The sequence below is a fragment of the Nelusetta ayraudi genome, unplaced genomic scaffold, assembly GCF_046127955.1.
Source record: "Nelusetta ayraudi isolate G7.1 ecotype Tasmania unplaced genomic scaffold, CSIRO-AGI_Nayr_v1 ptg000008l, whole genome shotgun sequence".
Classification (NCBI taxonomy): Eukaryota; Metazoa; Chordata; class Actinopteri; order Tetraodontiformes; family Monacanthidae; genus Nelusetta; species Nelusetta ayraudi.
Window position 1 is genome coordinate 2,634,012 of NW_027466058.1, and position 11,231 is coordinate 2,645,242.

Here is an 11,231-nt window from a genome sequence, read left to right on the forward strand (position 1 = left end):
GAAAGCGTGTTTTTAACTCACTCCTCAAGTTCGCAGCCTTTTGTGGAGCCCGCGTTGAGTTTCAGCCCGACCCATAGGAACCGATCTATTCACTGTATTATTAGCTCCAATACCTAATTAGGGAGCCATTCTATCATCTCGGGCTGTAAAAACTTTGTGTGCCCATGTCAGCACTGGTTGTTCCTGCTGAGTCATCAGGAAAAAGAAATCCTCCTTAGAAAAAAAAAAAAATCATCATGAAGCATTTCACTGATTTGAGGTTGCCCAGTAAGACGGGTGCATGCATCACTTGGGGCTCAAACTAAAGAAAGTCATTTTTATCCTTTGTCTTGACCTTAAAGTTCCTATATCATATAGAATGTAAGGCCTTTTTATTCTGCAGTTCTAGTTAGCAACCTTGAATGACTTGTTTGCCAAAAAATATTCCACCTCTGAGGTGGAACCAGAGTTTGTGTCACTAACCTGGACGATGTGTAAGTGTGGAAACAGCCCCTTGTGAATGCACATAGGAGCTGATTCCACAAAAACATGTTTTGGCAAATATGTAAAGCAGAACAAACAAAATAAGTACAGAGAGACATTATTAATCTAAAAAGTTGACCAAGTGAACTTTGCACAACGTGAGGCCCTTAATGAAAACACTCTGAGGGGTTGTCAGATCAGTATGAGATTCAAACAGGCCCCTGTCCACACAATCAGGACGCAGGACAACAAGAACTTCCGCAGTAAACATAGAAACACTAAAAAGTGACCATCGTTTTATTAGAGTGAAACAAAGACCTGATCTGTTTTTAAGTTTCTAGCTGCCTCACTTGTTGCTACATTCACTGACTGTTTGGTTGTGTTTCTTTGGTTACTGTTGATCACCCTGCTATGAAAATGCTTCCCTTTCATACTCGAAGCATCACATGGAGAAGCTTGAGGCTGTGACTGATAGAATCAAGTCCAAACAAGACCTAAAATAAAGGTACTAAGTTTCTCTGGAAAAGGAAATAAGCCGGAATAAAAGGCAAATTTGTTTATTTCCAAAAAAGTGAGAGGAGGTATAATGTGAATATTAGTATTTCCTTGTAGTTTACCATAAATATCATATGTTTAATCGAATTCACCTTTCTGAGGCATATAACATCCATTTGATTTTATTCTCAAATGAAGACAAGCCACAAAATTTCCAAGAAAAATTACTTTCTCTCACTTGGGGAAGCTGTTTTTATTTCTGAACTGACCATTTTTTAGGCAAAAAAAATCCCTATCTGTCCAACCTTGTTTAAAAGTCACTACCTATTGTCAAAACAGACGCAAACAAAGCAGTCAGAAACACGGCTGTGGTTGTGTTTGTTACGGGTAATAATTAGCCCAGTGGATGCTGTCGGGTTGGCAGGATTATACAATAACTACAAACTTAAGAGCAGCCAAAATCAAAATCAAATTTGCACCCTTTTGCGTTTAGTTGTTAAAAGTGTCCAAGAAAGTTGGACGGCGCCATGGGTGAACCTACCACAACACATCTGCATCAACTCTGAAATCTGTTGTTTCATAAATAACGTAAATATGTATAATGTCTTACCCTTCCACGTAGGAATCATTGCTCATGGAACCACAGGTGGGGTGTCAAATCACCCACACACAGAAAAATGCTTTAATATAACATCCAAAAACGAATCTGGTCCAGGCTGATGGAGAAAAAATAAGTAATCTCATTGTGTGTCACAGCTCTACTGCCTGCAGTCAACAGCTACAGCTTCCTAATGATGCTGCATCATATGATCCCATTGGAAACCAATCAGGGCTTCTAAGACATGCGCCACAGCTGAGTGGCCTGCTCAACTCCCCCAGCAGCCTCTTCCACAGCCTGCACAGTGCACAACGCTTGCCGTTTTCACTTTTTGGTCCTCGTGCAGGGAGGAAAGAGTTAAAGGCGCCGCTGTCAGTTTGAATTCTGCTGCACAGGCCTGGACCGGGGACTGCACGTGTAGCTGGCTGTCAGAGGGACAATGAAAAACATAGATCTCTTATGTGTGATGGGTTGGCTTAAATTAATGAGTAGCCGTAAAGGAGCAGCTACATGGAGTGACATGAGCGATGATCTCACCAGCGTCTCAGCCTGCCATGTCATTGTCCTCCCTGCCCTGCGATACCACACTCAGTACATTAGCACCCATTAAGTCCATGATATTCCTATGACCGATCGGCCTAAAATATAACGCTATCCATCCATCTATTTTCCACTGCTTTGAAAACACCTCCTAATTTAGACCCCAGAAATTGACAAGTTAATATTAGAAAATACACAAATGATGTGCTTTGAAATTATTCATAGATCTATCTGTACTAAACCACTTCCATAAAAAAGAAAGAAGAAACAATCAGGCCACTATTTCAAAACCAAACTAAACAATCAACAACAACAAAAACCTAGAACCTACAACAGTATCATCCTTCACGATGACTAAAAATCGTACTAAATATGATGTAATGCAGGAAATATTCCCACTTTTCCACTGCAGGCGGCCAGTGGGAGAAGCGGACAGGAGAGGAGGGGGGCGCACTGGCTGACATTTATTGAACTGTCAGGCAGCAGTCACACCGTTTCTCCGCCGTCCGTAATACCTAGGAACAACAACAACACGAAAAACCGCCGCTGACACTACCTTTGTATTTTTCCAGGACGTCCTCGTACGCCTGTAGGTATTCCAGTTCGTCGGAGAGCGCATTTCCCTGCGCTGTGTACTGAGCCATGACCCGGACTGCGCCGACTGGACATTCACGAGCGGCGGACAGGGACACCACCAAGCGAGTGTGTCCGCGCCGTGGTCGTGCATGCGAGTGTGTGTGTGGGTGTGCGCGCGTGCCCGCGTGTATGCGTTAGATGGGCGTTTATGCGCGTGTGTACGTGCCGTGCACTCAAGAGTGATCGGCGCTGTTGTTGCGCCGAAGGAAACGCCCTACAGCCCGCCCCCTGTCTGCACTCTGACCAATCGGCGACACTTCCTGTCCGAGCTTGACCGGGCTGATGGGCGGGGCTGCCCGACTGGTTGCACTGATTTAAAACTCTGTCCTGAGTGTTTTAAATAAATAAATAAATAAATAAATAAATAAATAAATAACAGAATAATATTTGCAGCTGTGGGTGAAATCTTAAGCCAGACGCCGAACGAAAAGGTCACTTTTATAGGCTAATAATAAACTAAACTTCTCTCTAGCAGCAGTCCCGTAGCACAGAGAACTTTATTTTATCCAGGTCCAGGTGCAAAACAACCCCCCCCCCCCCACCACCACCACCACCACCACCACCACACACACACACACACACACACACACACACACACACACACACACACACACACACTTTCCAGTCAACCACTAGGTGGTTTGCCCAGGTGGTGTTACGAGACACCCAAAAGTGAGTTGCAAGTAAGGGTGGAAGTCGTTTTGCCCCAGGCATGCATGACAGACACTTCTTGCGTATACCAGCGTCAGTGAGTAATAGCAACCACTCATTAAATATGTCATCACTGTCGTTTAATTTAAGAAAAAAAATGTACAACGGTTTAAAATGCTACCAAATATGATACAAATATAAATATACAACTGCTGCTACAAATTCTGCTTCACCATGTAACAATCACTATAACTCATATCGATGATTTTAAATATTGACTTTGAACTAATAATAATAACAATAATAATAATAATAATAATAATAATAATAATAATAATAATAACAATAATAATATACAACTGGCTGTTCAATTTGAGGTTGGAATACCATCATATCCAGCCACACCAAACGCCCACCACTACCATTTGTGTGAGACCCCTCCATATGTACCAGATGTTCCACAAAAACAAAAACAGCCACAAAGCGCCCCTTGCACTGACAGCATCGGGGCCTGCATCTATCAGATCGCCGTCTCCCTTCCCGTTCAAAAGAAAAAGCTCCATCCCACAACCGGACAACAAGAAGACTGACTGCTCCTCACCTGCGATCCTGAGCACGGCTCTCTCCGCGGGGTCCAGCACGGACCCTCCGTGGATTTTCCTCTTGGATCGCTCATGTCTCGGCAGGTTCCAGGGCAAAGTGTCCCCGGGAGCCGGCGATGCCGAGCCGGATTTGTAGCTGTAATCATCGTCGTCTGAGAAATCCGCCGAGGACGACATGGAGCCGTGCAGGGAAGGGTTCCCCGAACTGGAGCTCTGTGAGACAAAAGGGGGGAAGAAAAAGGGGGGATGAAGAAAAGAAAAATGGGGAAGGTCTATTCTTCTCCAAGCGGAATAACGCGTCGCGATTGGGCTGTATCGGGTCAACGTGCGTAACGTGAGCGCATTTTTCTAAGGTGCGAGGACGCCCAGTGACACGATCAGTCACCTCCCAAAAATCGATAACAATAAAAACACCGAACACCGAAAAAAAATCCAAACCAATGTGAAATCAATAGTATCTGGCTCCCCCGCCAGGTCAATAGTAAGACTTACCACTGTATACATGGAGGAGATGGTGGAGACACAAAAAAACAAAACAAAACAAAAAAGGCAATCCTGTTAGCCTCCACCCTTCAGTCACACGTTTCGTGAGTCATTATCCTAAGGTGCCACGCCCTTGGAGGGATGCTCCGGCCACCGGCTGGTCCCTCCACAGCCGGGCGCTGAGGGTGGTAAGGTGGGTGATGTCAGATCTCCGGAGGACTGCGGGGATGGTGCTGCTGCTGCTGCTGCTGCTGCTGCTGCTGCTCCTCCTGCTGCTGCTGAGCTGTTGTGAGCTGCCGAGGCAGAGCAGAGCCGTGATGGGAGCACAGAGTGCATGTGTCCTCCGCGTCACCACCGATGCAGCCAACAAACAGCAGACAGGCTCCGCGGGCACTATAGTGACGGCGGTGTTAGAGCGCCATCCTCATCCCCATCCCCATCCACACACAGTCAAAAAAATAATAAATACAAAAAAAAGGGAGGGGGGGGGGAGAGAAAGGTGCTGGGCGGCAACAAACGGATACGTGAAAAAGCAGGAGCGCGGATGCGTATTACAGGGGTTCGAAGCCCGCCCGGGCCCTCTGCGCCTTGCCACAAGTAGATCCGCTGAGAGGGACTTTGGACCCCATTACATAAGCGTCTACTATGCAGTCACACAGAGTGCAGCTGAGCTAATTACCTGGCAGGACGCAGAACGCAAAAAAAAAAAAAAAATGGGGGGGATTGCACTTGATTTAATAAGGCTTAAGAGGGGTTATGTGTAAACCCAGGCGAGCCCTTCAGACCAGAACAATATGAGCGGAATTTATTCTCATATAGTTCTCATACGACTTGCTAAAAAAAAAAGAAAAAAAAAGACTTATAGTATGCTTGTAAAAGAATAGAACAGAATGATGCTGCAATTTCCTCCTCACATGACACACCTGATATTGTGTAACAGAACAAATCCAGGAAAACACACTGTGACTGGGAGGGAGAGGGTGAGGTGCACAATGCCTTCGTGAGCAGATTCAGGGAGAGTTCAAGACCAAACCACACATCTTAAGTTTACTGTGTTCATCCCCTAGGGGAAATTGGTTTCCCATCCTATTTGTCAACCTTAGAAGCCGTGGGCTGTGGTGGTGGTTCAGTCAGGGGTGTGGGGGTCTTAGTAATGAGGGTGGGGACAAGCCACTTTTCCCCAAAAAATCTGCTGCTGGCCCAGGGATTCAAACCGACAACCTTCCAATTATAAGCTTGCTTGTTCAACTTCTAGGCCACCGGTGCCCCTGTGAGTCAATATTGTCCCATTTCTCTCTGAGCACCTGGAGTAAAGTCACGAAAAGGAACGATCATTGAATAAACAGAGCTCGTGGCAGTGTTAAGTCAAAATAGTTTCCGATCTTAAAATAGCTGCATTTGTGATGATTTGATTCAAAATGTGTTTCGGTGTCTAGTCTGCTGAGTTTTTTTTTTAAGCATGCTGCTAAAAATAAAAATAGTCTCTTCATGGCTGTTTCACTTTTCATCAGTTTTTGTTTTTGTTTTTTTTGGTCCATGCTGCTACGAAAAGACAAAAGATGAATCTTGATAAAGACTTGATGCTAATGATTGGTAAATACAGTCCAGCTGATGTAGTGGTGATTAATTGGTGTGTAAAAGGTTAAAAACTGAACAAGAATTATATTCTAAAAAACAAAACAAATAAACTTGAGGAACTACAGTTCCACTTCCCCAACATAGACGAGGCAAGGATTTTTGTTTTTGTTTTTTCACTAAATGCACAAAGTGCTGTTGCTGTCTCCTAATGGGCATGTGGGCTAATTTGCATATTTACTTGCTTTCTGATGAATTATAATTGTAACCTCTGAACCAAACGTCAGCATCTAAAATGCTCATCAGTAGTTACACTGCTCAGGTCACGGTTCATTACAGACTTCATCAAATGGAAAAAAAAAAAGCACAAATTATTTTTTTCTTTGTTTTACCAAAACGGTGCTGCTATCCATTATTCATTTTGTACAGTTCCATGTAGGTTATGCATGCAAATATTATCATGAATGATGGATGGGGAATGCTGTCTCTACAAATTTGCATATTTAAAATCTGCTGCCTGTTTGCAGCACTAATTGGGGCGGTCATGTCTGGATTTATTTTCTCGTGACAAGAATCATCATTAGGGTTTAAGATTTGGAGTATGTGGAAGCTCTTTAAATATATGAAATACAAATTATCAGAGCAAAAACAATGGCAGGCACAGAGTTGTTTTCAGGTTCAGTATCTCACCTGAGATACCGAATGATTAAAACAGACACTAAGTTGGCTTGTACCACTGACATCTAGTAAATAAAGCTAGAAAATACATTTCTACATCTAAAGCCACGCCCGATCACAACAAAGTTTCATACGTCAATAATAATATTTCAACCTGCTCTATTATATTCCATACTTGCTCTGAACCAGACGTTAGACATAGGACCTAAAGACAATAAAGACGTCCTGTTTTGTCTTTGTGCTGTACGAAACGGTCAAAGGTTTTAGAACAAAATTATTGAATCACATGTTACAACACCAACATGTTCACATGAGTTGATAACATGCAGGATGTTCACTGGCATCAGTCACACTGACGACAAAACCTTCCTTGAAACACACTGGGCCCAAGCACGTAATACAAAACGATTTTGTAGAGGTGGGAACTAGAGGGATGAACCACAGGGATCCATTGTGGTTTATTTTCCACCAAGTCTTTCCAGCTGGGGCCATGTGTTCCTCCAGCCCTGCTCTCCTGTGTCAGAGGCTCTCTTCCAGGAAGAAACAGATCGATATATGGGTCATGTGTCATGCTGTCTGTCTCCTCACTTGCCTTTTTAACAGCCTTATCTTAAACTGATAAAAAAAAAATATATTGATGGGTGGAGAGAATTCTTTAGTTTGGACACTGTAGTTGGTCAATTCACAGGCTAAACCAGAAGTACAAAAGAAAATCCAGAGTGCAAAGACTGTTTTGAGTCAACAAGGATTTGAGCCTTTGATCCGCATTCAGACACGTATTATATTTCCAAGCCAGCTTGGGAGAACAGATGGGATGAAAAACATCATACTTATTATATTAACTTAAATAGCAAAAAATAAAGACATATCATAGAAATTAATGGAGCATTATTATGTTAGACAAACACACTTCAATGTGTTAAATCCAAAGTAAATTATTTCAAGGGCAGGCAAGTCAAGAATATGCAAATTATTGTCTTGTATTTGTTAATTTTCACAGCAAGAGTGTTTCCCAAATATTATGAATTAATTCAAGGAATTGTTTTGGAGAAAAACCCATAGAAAATAGTAATAAACTTGTCTTGTAAAATAAACTTGAGAGAAAATATATGCCAAATCTTCTTTGTAAGGAACAAATCAGGGTTTTAAGGGTGAGCTCGACAAGCTATCAATAGCTCAGGGAGAGCTATTGAGAGAGCTTGAGAGACACCAGAGACAATGCTAGATGTATGTCACAGCCCCATGGCAACCTGTGATACACTGCAGTGTTTAACCAAGTTCTTGCCAACGCCAGTCAAGAGCATATAAATTGATAAAGTCAGTAAAATATGCGACTACAGATTCTGTGCTATCTCAGTAGCAATGCCCCGCCTCACTGTTGGTTCTGTATTTCCTCTTCATCTTCCTTGGTGGTCGCTGAATGATGATGCAGTCGTTCTTTTCAGTATACCATGGTCTCAAAATGTCCCTTTAATAATCTAGCTTCAATATTAAAAAGCTCAAATTAAAAAAAAATAGTTTTTGTGTAAAGGCAAAGACACTGACTATGAAACCATTTTGATCCATATGCCAGCTCATAAACAACTTAACATACCTACAGCAAGGAAAAGCACAGAAAACAGAAGAATGTCATCTCCATTGAGAGGAGTGTTTTCAGCATGTTACTGAACCCTTATGCCAGTTGCAAGGACACATGACGTCAGTGTAGAGGTGAGTAAGCACCAAACAGCATCAGCATTACTCATGGTCACAGTGAAGTGGGTACCTACGGGTTTGCGTGTAGGCGTGACTTGGACAGACTGATAAAATTCTGGCAGGACTCTCTTCTTCACTTTACGTTTTCTCAGACCGGCAGCAGATTCTGGTTCGCTCTCAGGGATCTCAGTCAGGATGGGCTTCTCCTCCGTCACTCGTGCATGCACGGTCCTCCTTGCATGACGAGGACTGTGCCTGAAGCCCTGGGAAGCATGGACAACAGTCAAGCTGGCAACAAGCAGACTATATCGAGACAAGTGAAACATCAGTAATGGTGCCACAATCTGGGGTTCGTCAAACAATGTGGATACGTCTGTCACATAATTTAGATTACTGTTAGATGAGTGTGAGAAACAATTCAGCCAGCAGCAGACACAACAGACCAAAAGCAAAATATTTCTTCTGTGCCTCTGTAAGTTCAAAGTTAAACTGATTCTGTATTGCTAGACGTGAAGGCGATCCCATTCAAGAAGGAGGGTTAGCAACTGCCATGCTGTTGTTTCCCAGGTATTACATTTGCTGGACAGGACACAGAGATCATTATCTGCACTTTAGTCAAACTCAATTCAAAATAAAAGCTCTTGTCTAAACTCATTGTTTTTTAAACAAACTGAGCAAAAATTACTTCAATGCTCAGTGTTTCAACGTTTAAATTGTAAAAGACGGAAGCCTGCTTTAATAGGGTTCCTCAGGCTTCTGCAGCCTGATTTCAATGATGTGTCTTTTGCCACGTACTGAACACTTCTTATCCAGGTGAGTCACTTTTCGTGATGCTCTGACATAGCACTGATAGGCCAATTAATGAAGCCTAACGTTCCGTTTATTTTGGTGGTACCAAAACGTGTCGTCTTACTTTGAAAGTAAAGTGCGTAAAACGGAAACAGGTTTATTGGGGCTGTGCTTGACGCATTGAGGCAGCAAAACGTGACGGTTTCTCATCATAGCCTCTTTATTATTATAAAACAGATCGAATATCCGATTGCTAGATCACATCCTACTTCATCCCTCGCAATACGTGGATACGCTGCCGAGCCGTCTGAAGGAAAGTGCGCGATCACCGAGACCTACATTATTTATTGAGAGCACATGCGCACTGCGCACATCTCCATCCTTAAAATAGTCCTGCAGCTCCGTCAAAATCCACAGAAAAACGGCTTTTGATTGAAGCATTTCTCGCAACGAGGGAACAATTACACGGTTTGACGTGTTCATTTCCAGCTGTTTCTGTTGCCATTGCAGATGAAGTGACTTATACACATAATGGAAAAAGTTCATCCTACCTCAGATCGAAAATGATGCGATCGCAGACCAACTATGAGAAAGAAAAAAGAATGAACGTCACAATCAGATCGGATTATTTTTGATTTCTTAAATTCAACAGTATGATGTTGTCAAAGACAATCTATGGGTATAAAACTCAAACTGCGTATGATTTCAATAGAGCAAAAATCACAATGGATGCACCTGGCAACTAAATACAAATGTATTTTATAACCCTTCAGTCATTACAGATCGAGTCAAAGATTATGTGTATGACGACATGAAATCATGACATCGGCAGATCGAACACATAACATGCGTTGTACAGGCGCTATACTCACCGCGGCACTTGGTGCGTCCGGAGAGCACTGATTTTATTGGATGCTTTCCATCACGGATCCGCCGATGCCAGCAGCAAAGGAACAAAATCGTGGCAATGGTTCCGAGTAAGAGGAGCAACAGCAGCAACACCCATTGGATACTGTAGGGCCTGAGCAGGACCAGAAACGCCGCAGCGATCATCCTCAAGACGCGATGTAGGACGGACCGGGCAGCCCTCGGACCGCTGGATCCTCTCCTGCGGTTATGTTCGATGGGAGCTCAAGACGCGTACGAACGGCAGCGGTTGACACGCACGCAACGGAGCATAGTGCGGCATGTCGCGTAGAGAGAGCAGGTTCAAAGTGGAGGCGCCACGCTATCGATGTCATTATTGTGGAGCACAACGCATGACTCAGCAAAGGCGCAAGTTGGATTTATTTATTTATTTATTTCTCCCCCCCCCCCCCCCCCCCCCCCCCACACACACACACACACACACGAGCAGGGAGAGTCAGCAGATTCACCGGAGCTTCGCATGTATAATCTGCTGCAGAGACGGCCGGGCTGCCCAAAAGGATCATGATGTAATACCAATAACAAAAGTATTAGGACTATACGTATGCGGAAAAGGCCCGCAGTCTGCTCGTTTGAGATTTCATGATCTGTTTATATCCTTGCAATTCTGCAACTATAAATCTATAATTAAGTGAACTTTGCTGTCAAGTATGATCTTCCCCAGTCTGGAGGCTGTGCAGAGGTCATAAAATGAGTGAGAGGCTGGATGTGCACAGACACTTTTAGGGAGAAAACCCAGACAAGCACTCTAATGATAATCCACCATGGGTTATGTAACTTTGTGGATATTCTGCCATCGTTTAGGGCATTTTGTGTCAGTCAAATGAGGAACAGGAATCAAAGAGAGTGAGGAAAATATAGTTTATTCATCATATTGACATTTAGAGACTAAACAAAAAAGCCTAGAGATAGTACATGAATATATGCAATATATGCAGTCATGAAGGTGAAGTGTACACATCAACATACCCCTTTTGTGGCGTTAATATTTCACATGATGTGATGCAAATAATGTATTTATCAAGTCTTATGATCAAATTACTGTGATAAACTACAGGTTAAATTACACAGATAATTGATATAAAATTAACCTTCTTTTA

General features: G+C 43.0%; 1 protein-coding gene across 10 annotated transcripts in view; it reads right to left on the minus strand.

Moving 5' to 3' along the window:
* dst (dystonin) overlaps positions 1-10,272 on the minus strand; it is a 91,943-nt gene extending 81,671 nt beyond the window's left edge. For 9 of the 10 annotated variants that reach the window (XM_076018740.1, XM_076018736.1, XM_076018732.1 and 6 more), the window contains exons 1-4: positions 10,077-10,272; positions 9,756-9,787; positions 8,490-8,678; positions 3,984-4,197 (exon numbers count right to left, since the gene is read on the minus strand). In XM_076018740.1, coding sequence (XP_075874855.1) covers positions 3,984-4,197; positions 8,490-8,678; positions 9,756-9,787; positions 10,077-10,257 — 616 coding nt within the window. In that variant the 5' untranslated portion in view covers positions 10,258-10,272. Of the gene's footprint in view, positions 1-2,651; positions 2,818-3,983; positions 4,198-8,489; positions 8,679-9,755; positions 9,788-10,076 lie in introns of those variants that run through there. The other variant, XM_076018735.1, reaches the window with a different exon arrangement.
* Between the last annotated feature and the right edge of the window lie 959 nt (positions 10,273-11,231).